General features: G+C 40.3%; 2 protein-coding genes across 2 annotated transcripts in view; one reads left to right on the forward strand and one right to left on the reverse strand.

The window, feature by feature from the left end:
• Positions 1-19,645, forward strand: part of LOC124173276 (zinc finger protein 2 homolog) — a 28,115-nt gene extending 8,470 nt beyond the window's left edge. Inside the window, exons 6-7 of the mRNA XM_046552795.1 lie at positions 1,169-2,691; positions 19,607-19,645. Of these exons, the coding sequence (XP_046408751.1) occupies positions 1,169-2,691; positions 19,607-19,645 (1,562 nt within the window). The remainder of the gene's footprint in view (positions 1-1,168; positions 2,692-19,606) is intronic.
• A 50-nt stretch (positions 19,646-19,695) lies between these two features.
• LOC124173277 lies at positions 19,696-20,217 on the reverse strand. Its single transcript, XM_046552796.1, has one exon. The coding sequence runs from the start codon at positions 20,215-20,217 to the stop codon at positions 19,696-19,698; it is 522 nt and encodes a 173-aa protein (XP_046408752.1).
• Between the last annotated feature and the right edge of the window lie 295 nt (positions 20,218-20,512).

The following is a 20,512-nucleotide window of genomic DNA, read 5'->3' on the forward strand; positions in this document are numbered from 1 at the left end:
GCTGAAAGAAAAAGGCCTGCGTTAGTGCAAAAAAAAGAAATAAGTGGTGAATTTGGAGAGAAATTTTCCCTTGCAAAAGCAAAGCAGGGGATTTATCTCTCTTAAGTTCACAGAAGAATTGTACGATAATGTCATACTGACCCAAAATAATAAATTAGTCCTTATTCTTTCTAAAATGCATCATGATTATGCCATTGATGCTGAAAGGGATAGCCAAAATAAATCTGATATGGTTACATCCTACAACAACGAAAATTGACGTCGATCTAGTGGACCAATTCTGTGCAAAAACTACACTGCAGGACGTAATACAAGATGGCAGCCCTCGGTCATTTTTTTACTAATTATTGAAAATTTCTGTTTCCATTGTCCTTGGCATTTTTAAGGTTCATTAAATATCTTCTCAAGTTATTAGGAGTGGTTTTCTGCAGAAGATAGCTTGGGAAATGATTAAACTGCATATAATGAAAAAGAGTGGAAATGCTACTATCCCAACACATATGAGAGCTCAGACTTGCGTGCCATACTTGGAATATATGCCCCCGGTACCGCTCCAAACCATTGCTTATCTCATGACAGTGGGGTATATTTCACTCAAGGGAGTTTCTTTTGGCTGTTGGTTCATTGCTTCTATCTTTAAATTTTTAATTACCTCTATGAAAACTAATCCAGGAAAAAGACAAAATAATTTTTCTAGATACTCATCTGCAGTACCACAAAATTTATTGTGATTGCCATTGTTAGGAACCTTTTCAATTTAGAAAATACTCACCAATCATTAAATATTCGGTTGAAAAGAAAATATTTTTTCCTTTTTAAAGGACCAATTCTAAAAGGGGTATAATTTTATTCTTTTCCTGCAATTGGAAGTCATATGTGTGATGCGTATGTGTGTGCTTGATTATTTGTATACGTAGGTAGCATTTTAACCCATGATTTCGTCTTTTTTGCTCTACTACACCCCTGTTGCCCTCGTCATTTTTATGCTGTGCTCTTTTCCCCTCCATTCATTCATATCGAGTCTCTAGGTTCAAGTCCAAGTTGGGCAGCTATTGTTCCACCTGACTTGTGCATTTTTCCATCCATTAAATGGATTTTAAGTAGAAGATGTTGTAGTCTTAAATTTTATGTTTGACTGTGTTAGTTGCTATTTGAAATTTTCTTCTAGGGGTCCCGGCTGCCGAAGAAATGCCCGAGCAAACAACATCAACTTCATATCTGCTTGCAGAAGGAAATCTTAGGACTCATTCAATTGATGAATGCATTAGTACCACACCTTTGGCGACACAAGTTATTTCCAAGGCTGGATCATCCCATGAAGAGATAGAGAAAAATCTGATAGATGAAGACTTGGAAAAATGTGGTGCTTCTGACTCTGATAAGATATCAAGTTGCTCAATTCCTGATGACAGACAATGTAATACCAAAGACATTGAATCACTTAAAAGCAGCAGAGGTGGAGCCGCAATGGCTGTTGTTGGGGAGAAAAGTGGTTGTGATGCACCAAATACCTCGCATAGCCTTAGGTTTATCAGAATAAGTAGAAATGACAGAGGTGGCAATGAGACCATCATGGGAGGCAACAACGAGGTACTTAATTGCTTGATCGAAAATCCAGGGAACAGTTACAGTTCAAACGAAGATTCATATAATTGCTTCAACTGCAGAGATGTGTTCAACAACAAGAAGGAGCTAATGAAACACATGAAAATTCATTTTGTTGGTCGTAATTTTGATGCTGCAGCAGAATCATCAATCGTAGATGTGTCTCTAGAAGCACATCCATCAAGCGGACACAGCAGTTCTTGCGAGCCTACCATCTCAAAGGCTTTAAGTGGGCAGGAGAGGAAAAGACTAGAGCCCATGCCAAAAGAAAATGTGCTCATCAAGGAAACCAGTGGAGGAAAAGGGGACGAGACAAACACAAGACTATTGACGAGAAGTTTCACAGTAGGAGAGAAATCAACTACACAAAGTTTATCTTCAAAGTCATCTAGCATTAGAAATGTACGCAATCACGTGGGTCCGAGAGAGGAAGGTAAACCCTATTCATGCAGCGAGTGCACTGAGTCCTTCACTCAGAGAAGGGACCTCACCGTACACAAACTTACACACACAGGAGGAAAAACGTATTCTTGTAGCACTTGCTGCAAGTCTTTCACTCATAGAGGTCATCTCAATATTCACTTCAGAACACACACGGGAGAGAAGCCTTTTATATGTAAGATGTGCAGCAAGTCCTTCTCTAGGAAAGACGTTCTCTACGCGCACGTACGTAAACACACAGGAGAAAGGCCCTATTCATGCAACGAGTGTGAAAAGTCTTTCTGGAATAAGAGCAACTTAGTTAGACATATTCGCACGCATACGGGGGATAAACCGTTTTATTGCAACCAGTGTGAAAAGTCTTTCTCGGAGAAGAGCGACTTAGTTAGACATGTGCGCACGCACACGGGAGAGAAACCCCACTCGTGCAGAATCTGCAAGAAATCTTTCACTCAGAAGAGTACTCTCAAAAGTCACGAGCGAAGACACACGGGAGAGAAGCCTTTTAAATGCAATGTGTGCAGCAAGTCTTTCACCACGAGCGACAAACTTGTTGCCCACACACGCACGCACACAGGAGAAAGGCCTTTTTCATGCAATTTGTGTGAAAAGTCTTTCTCGATTAAGAGCACCTTAGTTAGACATGTACGTACTCACACGGGGGATAAACCGTATTCTTGTAGCATTTGCGGCAAGTGTTTCACTCAGAAGAGTATTCTCGACAGTCACTGGCGAACACACACGGGAGAGAAGCCTTTTATATGCAATGTGTGTGAAAAGTCTTTCGCTAGGAAAAGTCACCTCACCTCACACATTAAAAGACACTCGGGAGAGAAGCCTTATTCTTGTAGCATTTGCTGCAAGCATTTCACAAAGAGACGTTCTCTGGACAGTCACATGCGTTTGCATATGGGGGAGAGAGGCATTAAATCATGACACGAGTGTGAAAATTCTTTCTCGAATAAGAACCACTTAGTGACACATTTTCGTATACACTCGGGAGAGAAGCCTTAGTCGTGCAGAATGCGCGATAATTCCTTTTACAGAAGAAGCTATGTGGTGGGACACATGCAAACGAACGTAAATTTTTCACGCAGAATCCGCCAAAATAATCTTTCACTCAGAGTCGTTCACTTAAGAGTCACATGCGAAACAACACGTAAATGAGAAACCCTACTCGTGCGGCGAATTTGAATGTCCCTCTCGACAATGAGCCTCTTAGTACATTTGTGCAAAATACCCGAGAGTTGCTTTATTTCTGCAACGTCTGCAGCAAGTCTGTCACGCCATGATGCGACCTAGTAACCCATTCGTATACACACTGAAGATAAACGTTATCAATGTAACATTTGTTGGAAGTGTTTTGCAGTGAGCGGGTACCTTGACAGATATACATATATGCTCACAAGTGTGAACGCAGCCTTTTTTATGCATAGTCCGATTCACGTCCATCACTACAAGGAGCGGCCCTGACCACCACATGTGTAAACGCACAATTGTGATGTATTATTATTATTTTTATTGCGTATTTTGCACCAAGCCATTCCCTGTTATTTCTAATCCCAACTTCGTCGTGCGCTCAAAAGTGAGATACTCTATTCATGTTGTGTGCTTTCACTCAGATAAGCCACGTTTACGCATGCAACTTTTTCTCACGAACAGGATAATTCATATAAATCTTACAGATGTTCTACTTAAACCTCATGCAAAGCTGCACTGAGGAGTCTAATGTTTAATTTTCGCCTGCACAACGATAAGTGAATGATGATATTGTGTCAATAGGGATGATGGGCCATCTACATGTTTCTATGAAATGCGTGCCAAGTAATGAGTTTTTGGATTTTCGTTATGAATATTGAAGGAGAGTAGTTGCAGAAAAGGGCACACCCAGGCTATCAGATTAGGATGAAGCAGCCTACAGTACACATTTTTGATTAAAGACGTCCACAATATTCACTCCAATGTTTCTGGCTTTAAGTCCAGTATTAATTGTCATCTTCTAATTGGTTCCGAATTTACTTAGACCTAATCATGTGTTCTTTGAATATTCTTTGTTGAAATAATTATTCTTGTCAACTTTTTGTAAATAATGTGATATTAATGAATAAAAAACGCTTATGACTGAGTTTGTTAATTTAATGTATTCAGCATGTTATTTATTTTCATTGTTAAAATATATGCTGTTTTATTCCTATTTCTGTATATCACTCGTGGCTGAGCGATTCGTCACGATTTGTCGGAATTCACCGTCAAAAGGACAGCAAGGATAATCTTGGGCCATTAACCTTAGAATGGTGAAGTTGCGAGAAAAGGCAGCAATGGAGGTGGAAGATGTACAAATATTGGCAGAGTGAATGGGGATGATATCGGAGGGTGGGAGAGTAAGCAGAGGGTGGGGAGTGGATACCAGGTGGCGCTGAGCGCACTTGCAGGGTTTGGTAATGAGAAAATGATTCAGAGGACACGTCGGACGCAGCCAAAGTACTACGGAGCGAGCGAGCAAGGGATTCATCTATTTACAAACTTTAGCCGCAATCCGTTCAGCCGTCTGGAAACACGTAGCCGACAGATAAACATGTATTAAAGATTACATATAAAAAGATTAAGCGTATCCTGACATTATCTTATCGCAGAGGAATGCCATAAGTTCCTCCTACAAAGCTAGGTTCACATTTTTATATCTAAAATTTATGACACTTTGTATGCAAATGTGATTTAAAAATTTATCTGTGAAAAATAAAGAAAAAGTCTAGTCGACTTTCACATTTCAATACCTTTTTAGAATGAAGAAATGCATTTTAGGTTAACTAGAGGAGTCTCCTTTCTCCAATCATATAGTTTATATGATGTTACATTTGAGGGTAATCTTGCATCATTTTCGCCTCCAGAGGTGCCATTGGGTGTTTATATTTATTTATTGCCAAGGAAAAAATCTTTTTTATGGATAGTTGCTAACAATATGCTTGCGTTCAATCGTTAAATAAATTTATATTAATTTTAAAATAAAATATACTGTACTAATAAATTAGTATACTATATTTAATTTTAAAATAAAAAAATTGGTTAAATATAAGAGCAGCCAATGTTAGATTAGCGACGAGAATCGACCCCCGTGCATGGCGCCCGATATATCGAACGGCTGTCAATTTTGGTAATATAGATAGAAAATAGTAAAAGACAACTTGAAGAAATATGAAAGAATAAGATCAACCTTAAGGACAAAAGCGATATGCATGTTATCAATGTATTAAGAAAAAAAAACTTAAATAAAAATAATTGAATTACCCTGTGCGGGTGACTGAAATTCTTCGAATGTCATATCTTACATAAATGCTTCTCAAGTGGATACATTTATGTAGTCAACTAAAATATTAGAAGAGCTGTATAGACAGATCTCCATGCCAACTTAATTGAGTATTACTATGTAGCGCATGTCAATTGGAGCCCAGAAAAAATATATATACGCACGTCCGATGAGTCGGACGCTATGCACTAATGGGTTATCCCTTAGGGAGCGGGAACGTTTTTAAACGGTCTGCATAGTGAGTGCTGGGAAAACGATTTTCAAAGTTTGACCACATTTTCTTACAATTGGTAGCCTTTCCTTGAGATTTCCTTGCCGACCTTTCGGCGGCGGCTTGAACTCGGCCAAACCTAGTAGCAGAGAGCACAAAGGCATCTTTCGAGGATTTAGCACCCTCACCACGGGAGCGCTACCCGGATTATCCCCTCTCCGAGAGAGAAAGAGCTCCCAGCTTTCCGCGGCGCATTCACGATGAAAACCATTCCAACGAGTCCTTGCATTTCATAGGAATTTATTTATCTTGCTGTTGTACATTAGCCGGGGAAACTTATGTGAACGCATTTGTATCTATTTTTTTATACTTTTGGTGGTGGGTCTTCAGTCTCTGAGTAATTACCAAGGACGTATTACATTCGTGGTCTGTCGTGAGGGGGTAGGGTGAGCAATCCCGGATTATGAGGGTGCACTACCTGCTAGACACACGCCTTGGTCGATGGAAAAGTATCTTCCCCGCTCATGTCCCGCACACAGTGGCAGAAAAAATTTTACGCTCCCCCAGTTAAAGGTTTGCAGCCACCGACTGCGTCCGCCGGGGATGCAGATGTGTTGACATTTAGTCATAAAATTTAGCAGCGATATAAGCAAGTTTATATGTCGAAGTCATGGAGAAAAGGCGGCAGTGATTCGAGCAGATATGAGCCTATCCCTGGGCAAGATAGGCCAACTAAATAATACACATAGCCTCTGTAAATGCCGTGATTTGGCGATGTTAGGCTTCTAAATATGCCTCGCATAATCTGGAGAAGTCAGCAGCTCATCTTCATATGAGTAAAGGTAGGGGCCACGGTGGTCAGTACAGCGACACTCATTTCATTGCAGGTGTGAGAACATTTACGTGAACGGCTGTAGTACTGCGATGATGAAGGCATGGGGAAACAACCACATTATTGTCCCGAGGAGTCGCTGTCTCTCCAACGTTAAATTATCACTCACGATGGAATTCCCTTGGGTAAAACATTCCGGGTGTAAAAGTAGTCCCCCATTCTGATGTCCGGGAGGATACTGCTCGAGAGGTTTTAATAGTCACCTGCGATAAAGTTTTGAAGATAGGTATAGTGGCGGAAAAAAAATTGACGGACAGCTCATCAGCGTCTGAATGCGGCCAGTTCAGGAACCACTTGTCTTCCAAGATTTCCTAGCGTTTTCGGAGTCATACTTGGACGTGCTTCCCTATGGCGGATAAAGGAAATTGTCAATTTTTGGTGGGCCTTTGGTGCGTTTCCATTCTGCATTTCAATGATATATGCATCCGAGACATCGGAAAAAGGTGCAAGGGTTCTGGCAAAACACGGCATAGTGGCACTTTTTGTGACTTTGTCGTGTTGTGCAATAATCCTGTGGCAAGGAGACAGGCGACCCCATATGAAAGGCCAAGTGCCATTCAGAAACAAAGACGAATGCACCGAGTCGAGTGCTCTCGCGGAGACTCGTGCATGTGCCAAGCATCACGAGCCTTGAAATGCAGAATGAAAGAACAACCAACAATAGATCATTTCGTTTATCCGCCATCGCCGAGCATGTATGGGGAAGGCCAATGCACTACGTGTACTTCGGAAACTCTAAACTCATCACCAGATAGAAATAATAATTTCCCCGGCTGATTAAAGAGACTATCAAAATAGCTTCGACCAAGCTTCAACAGATAGAACAGCTGCTCACTCTCCAACGCCTCGAAGAAACTCTTCCTCAAACCAGCCAATTTCCATAGCTTGCCGCACCTGCGCTGTCGGTTCGCTGCCTGTTTAATACTTTTGTTTTACTGCTGACATTTAAAGTGTATGATCTACGTATATGTATTACTAACATTCTACGGAGGACAACAGTAGGTACATATCAATTTTCAATTGATCCCCTGGTTTGGAAGTTAGCAGAGGTTTGCGTTGTATATAACTCCGTTAATTTTAGTGGTATAAAAAGCTTGTTTTTGGCAAATTACTAATGATAGATGTGGCTTCTTTATATCAAGGTTATAGTTATAGGAACGAAAACTGCGGTAATTCCTAGCGCTCAAATTAGGAAAACTTGATTTTACGCGCATAAAACGGGTATTTTTGCGGAAAAAATATTAAGAACTGGAAATACTATGACGCCGAAGATTTTTTAAAGTACATGTTACAACACAGAAATGAAATTTCTTTCGTATGCTTTTTGTTGCATTGAAGTTGATTGCTTCGTTTAGACGCTAGAGCTCCTCAAACTCGGGTATCTTGCTTTTATACAGACAATACATGAGCTGAAAATTGATGCAAGACCCTTTGAGAATAATGGTAATAGAATACACGTATCAGGAGGTCACATTATCTCCAGATCGCCCCGTGATTAGGAAGAGGAAAATTCTCGAGCTCCTGAAGGAGAATGACGAATGTAGCCCGAGGATGTGCAAATGGAGCATGCTATCCCCGGAAACGGTAACGAGGAGGCTGATGAAGATGCATAATTCGAATCGATTGATGCAAGAGGACCGCATTCTTTCCAACACAAATGAGACCTCCACTTCTACAGAAAAGGGGGAAAACTTGAATTAAGTACATGAGCAAAAAAGGGATGTTCTCGAGCGATTGCAACTTCTCTAATCAAAGTTGAAAATAAGTCTGTTGCTTTGTCCATCCCTGCCTGTTTGTGATAGTGCCTCTGTTGAAAACTTGGCTTTATCATTTTGAGACAGTGTATGGAGAAATTCCTGAAAATATTCAGAGTATTGGTATAATTTCAAACCCTACCCTATTTGAGCAAAACAATTATGTGTGGAACCATTTAGATGATAGTGCAGTAGTGGAAGCATCAGGTGAGCTCTCTTTAGGATTAGCTAATAATTCCTACGATGGAGGGTTTGCTGTAACTGCACATGCCTCCCCCTATATCTGCCTATGATGAGAAGTTTCGAATCCACACGAAGTTTTATTTTCGGCTAATGTTTCAAGCCAATAGTTTTATTAACCTTGCCACATTTCGTATACATAAATCATCTTTGGATTTAATATGATATTGTTTCCAAACCCAACCCTGAAACTTGGATAAATCGAACATCAAGGGACCAGTTAAAAACTTTGAATTATCCAAAAATTCGATTACAAGAGGTCCATCATAAAAAATCCAAAAAATAAAATTCTTCTTCCCAATCATAACTCACTCACTTATGGCCCTATGCTTCCTTGAAAAATCAGTGGGCACACACTTTTGGACTCCCAAAATATCCTGATTGAGAAAAGCTATGCTTCTGGATGGAAGCTGCAACCTATGGAAAGCACTTGTCCATGACACCATCATCTTCCTCATTACCCCTAAACAAATGAGGTGCATATACTCCATTGGAAACTCTGTCACCACCCTAATTCCAGGTATCCTAGGGAGGATTATAATTATGAATTATAATTCCTCAAGATTTTCTAAAGTAATGTTATTAATGTAAAACTAACTGCAGAAATGGAGTGAGTATGCCAAAAAAAAACATTAGTGGTGCAATTTTCAAAACAATCCTACGAAAATCTGATTTTTTTTTCTACTTTGTCGCAATCCGGACCGCTGTGCGCCGTTTCTATTACGAGGTTGGGATTGGGAAGGGTAAGTTTCCAGAAAAAAAGGATCAGGTGTTGGAGAGGTGGAGTACGTGTGTGTGTGTGTGTAGCTGCACAAAGGGAAGATCTATATTTCATTGAGAAATAATGTGGAAAACAAAGGAGCATGGTCGCGTTGAATTCTTTTTAAAGGAATAATTTCTCGCTGTCCTAAAATTTCCGAAATAGTAGTCAGAAATAAAGTCTCACGTTTTAAAACTCACTTTCACAGGCAATTAGATTTACATTATAAACCCTTCGATGAGTTTTATTGTCCGAGCTAACCCATAAAAGCTCTGAATAAATCGCAAAATATTTTTTATACGAAATTGATGATAAAATTACAGATAATGTACTTCGAAAGAACATAATATTGCTTGATGTTAGAAGTCATCAAATCCGGGGAAGGGGTTTGAATTTTCACGCTTAAAATAACTTATACGTTTGCGTATCATTTTTATTTACATTTGTAGTAGCAAATACTGGTTCATAAACTTTTATTCGTTGTTTTAAGGAAAGGCCAAAGATTCAGTTTGGGTTTTAGTTTAAATGCGTGCACCACAATCACCATGCAATTATTTGTACAAATGACAATAAAATGCGTCTTCTTGAAAACAATGTATTGCCAGCCATGGTTTCTCAGGGAAACATTTCTACTTTCCAACTGCCTTGGAACCCTTTTAAAACACCAAAATCTCTCATGGGAATGCTGTAAAACTCAATTTCGACTTATTTATACCAAAAATTGACAATGTGAAGACTTTTTAACTCATTTGTAATCACCTTTTTAACTCCTTTTTGCGGAGAGTATTCGTAAGGCACTGTTTTTACACGTTTGGAACTCCTTTTGAACGATTCGGCAGGATTTTCAGACGTCATCATTCGTATTGTAACTGCTGTGTACTGAGAAGATTCATGTGTAACTGCTTTCCATATGTTTGCAACTCTTGTTTAATGACTCCATGTGATTTATAGACGTCCTTATTTGCTTTTCAACAGCCTTCTTCGCGCCAACACAACATGGACAGGTTCAGTCTGATTCGTTTGATCATGAAAGCGAAAATTATTTAATATACGCAATATTAATGTATAAGCGGTTAAAGAAATAGTAAGTCAGTTAATAGAAGCAGAACTCTTAAATATTCACTCGAATGAGGTTAAATAATAATTATTCTATTTTCCTTGTAGCTTAAATCGTATTTTTGGGGCAGTTTTGAAATGCGACAAGGTTATCTTCACTACGTACAGAGAATCTTGGTTGCATAAATTAAGGTATTCAATTCAAGGAATTTATTAATTTATTATTGTAAAAACATCAATGCTTTCGAAGTACATTTCGCACTCAAATGTTGAATTTTACGGTACTTTTTGCAAATTTTTGTCAATTCTTCTTTATATTTTCGAAAAAAGTAGTATTTTGCATCGATTTATATACATAAAACAAACCGGTCGAGAGTATTGTATTCCCCATCCTCGGGAAATGGTTAATGCCCATCTTTTGTTACGTATTTCAGGACTTAATTTACGCAAAAAATGAATTCCTCCTTCGAAAATCTGTTTCAATGTCGCGGAATTGAGACAAGTTCAGATACCCGGAAATGTATTTTTCCGCATGTTGCATCGGATTTTCGGTTTTTTTAACATGACGGTTTTCAAGAAAACATCAAAAAATGGAGGCATTTCACTCAGAAATGAACACTGAATGATCCACGCCAACCAACTAAGAGCGGAGTTAGGCTCTCGATGTGGGCTTTCTTGACCACCAAATTAACTTTCCCCTACTTCCGTATGAGTACGTATTCTGCATGGTGGTGCTAAAATAGGTAAGCCATTGCGCATGCCGGCGGTCGCGTGCGGTCAACCGGAGGAGCATAGTCAAAAGGAGCATAGTATTGTGTTCAGTCATAACGTGCACTGGGTGAAGCTTGTGCCGAAGAGATAAATTTGCATCTCCCGTAGTATTGCAACTATTGCAGCATTTATTGTGACCACTCAGAGCATTCATGAAAAATAAAAAGAATGCATTTTTTGTGCAGCTAACGCTTGAGTTAGGGTTCCACAAAAGATAATAACTTTAAGTTGATTTCCGGCAATTACATTACATTTAGCTAAATGCGCAAGTGATTCATTTGTTTGAATACAGAAGATTTCATGAAATAAAATATTTGCCTTTTGTAAGCACTAAGCTTATAGGAAGGGCTAGGTTCGTAGAAGGCAGAATGAGATGACAAGTCTGGTTCCACACGTTTAATTGTCAGAGCACAGGTACAAACTCCCCCTCCGAGATACAGCGTAAGACTCCTCGTGTCTATTCCCTTCAAGAGGCTTCCTCCCGTGTCGCGTCCGTCCCGTGACTCTCTCGGCGTCTTCTTATTGGCTGGGAAAGGCCGCATGATAATGAATTTCATACGCCTTCCCACGCCAAGATACTACAACGTGTTGCTGCATTAAGGGTTGGAGAAATACGCGGAGACCAATTCCCAGGCGAGAGCAAGTTGTTAATCGGATTAGGGTGTCAGGGTCATGCACGAGGATGGATCCCACGCGAGATGTCGCAACGTGTTATGAGTTTCAGATACTGGACCCATCACTCGGACGCGACTCTGCGAATCTTCCATTATCCCAAGAGCGAAACCGAGCTGACACAAGACGCCAGGCGACACCCTTACACCGTTGAATTTTAGAATACTGGCAAATTCCAACCGATTGCTCTCCCTACTACACCTTCCCACTCCCAGAATGCAATCGTAGACCAAGCGCTCCACTTAATATCACCTCTCCTCCCATCTGAATTCCCTCCATCCTTACATCGATCCTTTTTACCTGCCGTACAAAAAAATTCACCTCACAAGTTCCATCCCATCCGTCCGCCAATTGAATGTTTTCCTTTCTCTACTGGTTAATGCTTTGTTAGCTTTCATATTGTTATTGTGTTGTCTCTTATTCATGTAATTGTTAAAAAAATTGCTTTAAATTGGCAACGTGTCTGTATGTGAAAGGTTTCTTAAATAAATGAATAAAAAGAACAAGATCACAATGTGGAGGTTTTCGGGGTTGCTACCGCGTAGTTTCATCTCTGCGGACGACAGTTTCGCTGGCATTGTAGCAGGCTTCTTCAGGTGAACCATGTGGAGAGCAGAGCCAAAGGTAAAGTCCCCGCAGGAAACGATTGTGGGGTGTAGCGAGTCAATTGCACCTGTGGCAGAGCATATATTGACCAATGTATTAAATAGATCTATTAGAGTCAGAAAACGATTCAAAGTTCCTCAATGTAGAACAACTGTATACCAATTGTCCACCATTAACTCATGTATAAGGGTGTGGAATGATATTCCTAACTTCATATCTAAATCTAAAACTATAAATAAATTCAAAATAAAAATGTTTGCGCACCTGATTATTGAATGTTATGGAGATTGAGCGTGTACCTCTACCAATCAATCATTTATTAATTTTTTTCCTTTCAAAGAATCTACATTAATTTCTCTAAAGGTTTTTTGCATGTGTTTTTATTTATGTTTACTCTATTTAATTTTTTGAATTGAATAAAAATGTTGGTTAAGTTTATTCCATTGAATTGGCTTGATATTGGATACGTGGAGTGGACCGAATCACAATCCCGACTATGACAATGCAAAAGTCATTGCCAATAAAAAGAGACACTTCCCTCGGATCATTAGGGAAGCTATGGAGATAATGAAGACACCGAACAACCTCAATAGGGAGAATGGATACCAGCACATCCCTAACACACAGAGAAGAGTCCTCAAGAGTAAACCCGGAGAGACAGGACAGATCCGGGAGGTGAGGACCAATGAGAAGCCACCTGGGCCTCATGAACCAGCCAATGAGAAGACACCGGCCTCCGACGGGGTGCATAAGAGACGGGCGATACCACGAATCTCCACTTCATTGACCTAAAGACGCCTGCTACAATGCCAGAAAAACTGTCGTCCGCAAAGATGAAACTACGCGGTAGTAACCCCGAAAACCTCCACGTTGTGATATTGTTCTTTTTATTTATTACTTTGGTGTTTTTTGACATACAGCCATGACGCCAATTTACGGTACTTGTGAGGTAAATATCTTACACGACAGGTAAAAAGGATCTATGTAAGGATGGAGATAATTCAGATGGGAGGAGAGGCAATATAAAGGCGAGCGCTTGGTCCAGGATTGCATTCTGAGAACAAGAAGGTGGAGTAGGAAGAGCAAGTTGGTGGAGCCAATCCGTATTCTGAAATTCAGCAGAAAGAGGAGTTCAGGACAGTCTCAAGTCGAATTTTGGCGGCCTTGGTGGCTTTCACACAGGGCCGCAATAGTTCGATACGCAAAATTTCACCTTCAGTCTCTAAGTCTTTTCTTTGTTTGGATGGGAGCACAGAATTGATGGTAAGTCGGACTCTGCCTCCTCTCATAATGGCGACTCTTTCCCCGCATATTATGATGGTAAAGTCTTATCGGGTTTCTCACCAGGTGAGTTCATTGTAGGCCAATGTTTGAATGGCTGCCTCTACCATCGAAACGTCAGCATACAATCATCTCACCTGATGAAAAACCCATGGAAACCTCACCAGAAATTCTACTATCAGTGAATATGTTGCACTCGCCTTTTTCTTCTCTCATTCTGTCTACCTAATTTGTAGTTTCTTAAAACTGCCTTATGTTACCATTATTTTACGTGTGATATTACGGTAATTTTCATAAATATTGTGTGATGCATTGACCCATGGTCCTGCATATGGTATGCAAGGACTGTACGTTAAACCTCGTGCGGGCAAGCCTGATAATTTTACATGGCCGGGCACTTGGCGTACTTTGACCACGATATATAAATTTTATATGATAAAACTTGATTTTTGTTAAAATTAATCTTTCTTTGTAGAAATTAGTTCAAGCTTGTACATTCATATTTGAGGCTGATATATCGGTGCAGATTTGATACACAGCCGGTTTTGCGGCGTAGTTTATAGGCCATGGGTGTTGGGTTCCTATCGTCGATCAAAAAGAACCTGTTACAATACTTTCAGCTTTGAAATATCACACTTTAGACAGTTAAAGTACAATATAGAAATACATGAGGCCAATTTAGACCAGAATGTAAGTACAACGTTGAAATCCTTGGTTTTCGAAGACTGGCGAACTTTATTCGTCAACAAGCTACATAGCTCGAGTGTTAACCCATTAATGCCCAGACGTATCTTTAGATACGTCACAATTTAAAATTTCCTAAATACTCTGTGGTTTGTTGTTAATGAGATTTCTTTACGTAATATGACAGAATAAAGTCTTCAAATGGTATACAAGTGATTTAGATTATTTAAGCCAATATTACCTATTGTTATGCTTACTTACACATGACTGGTCATGAACTACTCAGAAATTGCTATGCTATGGTCATGTGAAAATTAAATTTTCACATAAACCATTGAGTTATCTGAATCCAGTTTTGACCTGTTTTATTTTAAATGTATAAAGAATATTATCTTTTTAAAGAGATTCATTTTTCTTTCAAGCTCATAACAAAACTAATCAATAAAGTTTTGACGTATCTAAAGATACGTCTGGGCACTTGTGGCACCAAAATGTCAAGTTTTGACTTATAGGTATGTTTCATTCTATTTATTGATTTATGAACAAGTAAAAATTTTATAAACCTAATTAAGTGATAGATCGAAGACAGTTTTATGTTCCTGCCATTTCATGAAGTATAATATTGAATAAAGTTTCTTCTCCTGACCTTCCTTATTATAACAACAATGTAATGTTTATGCTCTTGGAGTATAGGTCATGATAAATTAAACTCACATTTGGCCAACGTTTCGGAGATTTATTCTCCTTCCTCAGGGCTCTTATTTATAATGAATGTTTACAAAGAAAATAAAGAAAATAAATTAATTAAGTGGTTACAAAAATTTGAATACAATTGTGCAGTACAAATTCATTGGTAAATTAAAAATTGTGTACAGAATTAAACAACATACCTGTGATAGAAAAGTTTCGTTACTAGGCTAATCATGGTTACTTATAAATATTGATTCATTCGTTAACAAATGGTATCTAAATTATTCTAAACAATTTTAATTTCGATGAATTAAATAATAATAAATTTTGCTTAGGTGTTCAATGTCTTATCTTTTATTGCAACTGTTATTTGATTTTGAACTCGTCTACTTACATAAGTCAAGAAAACAGCATAGGGGCTCCTATTTACCGCTGAGAAGAGAAGACGTACCTTAGTGATGGAGCAGAGGTGAAACAAATCTGAAATAGCTCTAACATCAGTGCTGTCAGCAGAAAAAATTCAAGACAAATTTTATGAACAATTGTTAAAAATGTTGGTACATTATTCGTACGTACAAATCGAAGTGATTTATGAAGTGTTTGGAATATTGCCTCTCTCCGGTCACCGTCTACTTAGTTGATGGCTTTATCGGAGGTCATCTCCAGACTGCACCATCGAAATACTTTCTCAGTCAATGCGAAGGAACAGGTTTGAAGGAATGTTAAGGTTTCTGCATCTGGCAGATAATTATTATAATGGGAAGAATGATGGCAAGGATAGGCTATATAAAGTTCAACCTTAGTTTGAGGTTTTGAACTAGACTTTCAAAATTGTAAGCGCTGGAGAATATTGTTTGGTGGATGAATCAATTAACCTCTACTAGGGTAGATATGGCTGCAAGCAATGTATTAGAGGGAAACGAGTAAGATTATGGTTAAAATTATGGTATATTTTCGAATCAAGTCACCCTTTATCATGCTGTTGCCAACATTCAGAGAACAGATCTTGGTCAAGGAGATGTACTTTTAGGACTAGTGGATGAGTGAAAATACCACCAGGTACAAACATATTTGCTGACAACTTATTCATATCAGAATTGATTACTATTAGCATACATAAAAAAATGAAAACTCCTGTTTGTTATTCTGTTTCCGAAATGCAAGTGCCAATCGCGGACTACAATTCTCACATGGGTGGAGTGGACATGTGTGATCAATTCCTGGCAAATTACCGGACAACAATCAGGAATAAAAATGGTGGTTCAAATATTTTAGATGAGACTTGGATTTTTTAGTTGTACAGGGATGGTTACGGTTTAAAAAACTCGGATACAGTATCACACTGCTGTAAAATTTCAAAATGCAAATGTAAATTGTTCACGTTAAAATACTATAATAATACTCAAAATTATATTATTTGATGCATAATAATACAAATTCAAGTATTTAAAACTACTGATGAAGGCATGGGTAATGAATAATATAGTAACAACGAGCATTAACACAATTAAATGATAATGTGTATTTTTGACCCCTTTAATGGAGCACATGCGGAACTTCTGAAAAAGACCTTTCTTTAACAGTACACGTGATTCAATGAATTACATTATCAACTAATAATTAATCTCTTAATGCAGGTCACCACTTTCGACCCATTACTGACTTCCCCATAGTCCACTCCTACTTAAGACCTCAAACTCAATCCTACATTAGCTACATTAATTCGCAAAGAGATGCATTCTCTTTCTGGTATACAAAAAAGTACGCAAAAAGAGAAGTTAAATTAACATCAGAAACTATTCTTGGAACAATTTCTGATGTTTTCAACTACTAATACTGCCAACCTATGCAAACTCCATGGGTTGACCACGAAATCTCCAATTGTTTGTCCACCAATTACACGCTTTATTCTCATTGAACTTGATTTTTATCAAACTTGAGAACTTGGTCCAATTCAGGGATATCACCAGTTCTCAGAGGCAGATGCAGGATTTCTTTCTTGGGATCACAGGGGTCTGGCAGATATTCTCATCTATGAGATTAAAAACGAAGTACAACAATTACAGTACAATATTTTTCAACAGGATCTTAGCTCATACATTCATGACAACACTGAAGTGAGCCATGAGTCTGTACTCGCATGGCCTTTCCATGTGGATGCTGACGATGAAAAATAGTACAAGCAAGATTGTTCGGTGGCTGAGCTTATAGCCACCGAGTGCGTCCCCCGGGTTGCGGAAGGTGGGTCGACCTTTAGATATAGAGGTTAGCTGCGAGATAAGCGAGTTCTCTCGTCGAATAAGGAGTCGTGGACAAAAAGCGGCGGTATTCTGAGGGGGATTTGGTCTACCCTTGGGTAAGGTAGACCATTTAAAAGATACCAAAACCTGTGAAGATACCGTGACTTGGCGACTGGGGGCCGCCAATAATTATGCCTCTCATCACTCGAGGGAGAGTGCAGCAGCTCTTCTTCCAACGTGCGAAGGTGGAGACCATACTGGTCGGTACAGCGACACGCATTCCACTACGGGCGTGGTAACATTTACTTTAACGGCTGTAGTACTGCGATGTGGAAGGCAAGGGAAACCACCACATTATCATCCCGAGGAGTCACAGCTACTCCACTCAATTTATATAATGACATGATGAATTCTCTCGGGTAAAATATTCCAGAGGTAAACTAGTCCCCCATTCGGATCTCCGGGCGGGGACTACTCGAGAGGGTACATCGGTCAAACGAGATAGAATGTTACGGATAGGAACATGGAACGTCAGATCACTTCGTACCTGCGGTAAGCTAGAGAACTTGAAGGTGGAGATGCGAAGAATAAACCTCGATATATTAGGCATCAGCGAAATGAATTGGCCCCAGGAAGGAGACTTTTGGAGTGGAAGCATCAGAATGATACACACGGGATCGCTAAATGGTAATGCTGGAGTAGGCATAATGCTTAGAAAGAGCGCCGGGATGCGTGTTAAAAGCTACCTGCAGTTTAATGAAAGGATAGTAATGGTGAGGATAGATACTAAACCCGTAGCTACTGTAGTGGTACAGGTTTACATGCCTACGTCAGATTATGAAGACGAAGAAGTAGAAGATGTCTACCAAGATATAGCGGAAGTTATCAAGCAGGTAAGAGGGGAAGAAAATCTTATTATTTTAGGTGACTGGAACGCCGTCGTCGGCGAAGGTCAAGACGGAATAATAACTGGGAAATATGGGTTGGGTAACCGAAATGAAAGAGGAGAAAGGCTACTTGAATTCTGCACGGAGCACAGGCTAGTGGTTGCCAACACTTTATTCAAAAATCTCCTGCGAAGAAGATACACGTGGAAGATGCCAGGAGACCGTAGAAGATTCCAAATATACTACATTCTAGTGAAACTAAGATTCAGGAACCAGGTGAAGGACTGCAAAAGCTATCCAGGGGCAGATATCGATAGTGACCATAACCTAGTTATGATGAAATGACGCCTTCAATTTAAAAAGTTGAAGAAAGCCGTGAAAAAACATATGGCAGGTTGAAAAATTGAGGGAGGTTCAGCATTAACTGGCTTTTAAAGAGGCTGTAGAAAATAAAATAGGGGAGGATACGACCAACAAACCAATAGAAGAGAGTTGGAAAAGCATTAGAAGTGGTCTGCAGGCAGCAGCTTAAGAAGTTCTTGGTAAAAGAAGAGTCGTTATGAAAAAACCATGGATCACGCAGGAAGTATTAGATCTCATTGATGAAAGAAGAAAATACAAGGCTGCGAAAACAGAGGAAGGACAGAATCGTTACAAGAGGATAAGGAACAAAATATGTCGTAAAGTGCGGAAGGCTAGAGAAACGTGGATGAAAAGCATTTGCGAAGACGTGCAAAACAATTTTAACCCATGGTGCGTATGGGTTTTGGGCGCTCCAGCCGCGTTCGTCGGTTTTGGGTGACGACGGTTTCGAGAGCCATCTTGCTTCCGTCCTCAGGTCGAAGTGGAGAAGCTTAATTTTCCGCTGAGTTATATAGGCAGGCCCCTGGGCGCTGATTGGCCAGGACACTCTTCCATGTCTTATCGATCGGGTAGCCGTGGTCTCTATTGAAGTTCTTCGTTTTGTATATCTCCAGGGCTTCTCTTATTTGCCGTGGGTAGTAACGGCTCTCCTTTACCAGTATACTTGCCATGTCGAACTCAATGGTATGTCCCGGCCCACTCCATGCGTGTTCTGCGATGGCCGACAAGTTGAACTGCTTCTGTCTCATGGCTCGGGCGTGTTCCTTCATCCTTGTGGCCATCCCTCGACACGTCTCTCCTACATATGATTTCCCACATGAGCAGGGCACTTGGTAGACACCCTCGTATAGCTCCTGTGGGATTTGGTCTTTCGGCCCGGGCAAAGCGTCATGGATCTTGGTCACACAGTTGAATCGGGTGACCACGTCATGTTTTTTGAGAATTCTGGCGGTCCTCTCCGAAGTCCCCGCGATATACGGGATAGTCAGTTTCGCTGCTGGTGTCATCGAATCCTCCTCAGTGATGTGACGTTCCATTGGTGGCCGGGCGTGAAGCTTGGCGACATTTTCCCCCCTTTTTAAGGACCATTTTCTGTTTGTATCCATTCTTGCGTAGAGCTGTGGTTAGGAGTCTTTTCTCGGATTCCAGGGAATCGGCGTCGGAGACAGTGAAGGCGCGGTGGAGTAGAGAGGATACCACAGAGGCCTTTTGGGCGGGATGGTGGTGTGACATTGCGTTTAGGTAGTGGTTGATTTAGTGGCCTTTCTGTAGACGGCATGTCCAAGACTCCCATCACCTTTCCCCCTGACCATGTCGTCCAAGAATGGTAGCTTGCCATCTCTCTCCTTTTCCGGAAACCGGATGTTTTGGTGCCGACTGTTGAGGTGATTAAGGAATCGGTCCAGTTCTTCTGTTCCGTGGGGCCAGATAATGAATGTATCATCAACATACCGCAGCCATTTTTTAGGTTTCTTATCGTAGGTGTTGATGGCCTCCGCTTCAAACCTCTCCGTGAATAGATTGGCCACCACAGGTGAAAGTGGCGATCCCATCGCTGCTCCGTCTGACTGGTCATAGAAATCACCGTTCCACAAGAAGAAGGAATTCCGAAGGCAGTGGTTGACTAGGTCAGGAAAGTCTTTTGGTATTCCTGAGTCAACGAGGGTTCTCACAATCGCCACTGATTCTGCAATGGGTACGTTGGTGAAGAGTGAGACAGCATCGAAGCTGACCATGATGTCTTCATTTGCGATGGTCATGTCCCTTATCATTTCCACGAAATGGGCGGAATTCTTTACGTGCGTATTAGTCGTTCATGTGTGGTCCTGCAGCGTTCTGGCCAGGTATTTTGCAAGACGATAGGTAGGCGCGTCGATTTGGCTTACGATGGGTCTTAGGGGTACACCCTCCTTGTGTACCTTTGGTAATCCATACAGCCTTGGTGGTTTGGGCGCAGATATTATCAGGCCTCTCTTTCCTTCATGCGGAATGGAAGATTACTTGATAATGACCGCAGAAGAAAGGACTGCCCTCAAGGCTCTGCGTGAGAACCAA

The sequence above is a fragment of the Ischnura elegans genome (assembly GCF_921293095.1).
Source record: "Ischnura elegans chromosome 13 unlocalized genomic scaffold, ioIscEleg1.1 SUPER_13_unloc_4, whole genome shotgun sequence".
In the NCBI taxonomy this organism is placed as follows: Eukaryota; Metazoa; Arthropoda; class Insecta; order Odonata; family Coenagrionidae; genus Ischnura; species Ischnura elegans.

Excerpts from the sequence above, each read along its gene's own strand:
- LOC124173277 (XM_046552796.1), bottom strand. The coding sequence starts at position 20,217 with ATGACCATCGCAAATGAAGACATCATGGTCAGCTTCGATGCTGTCTCA.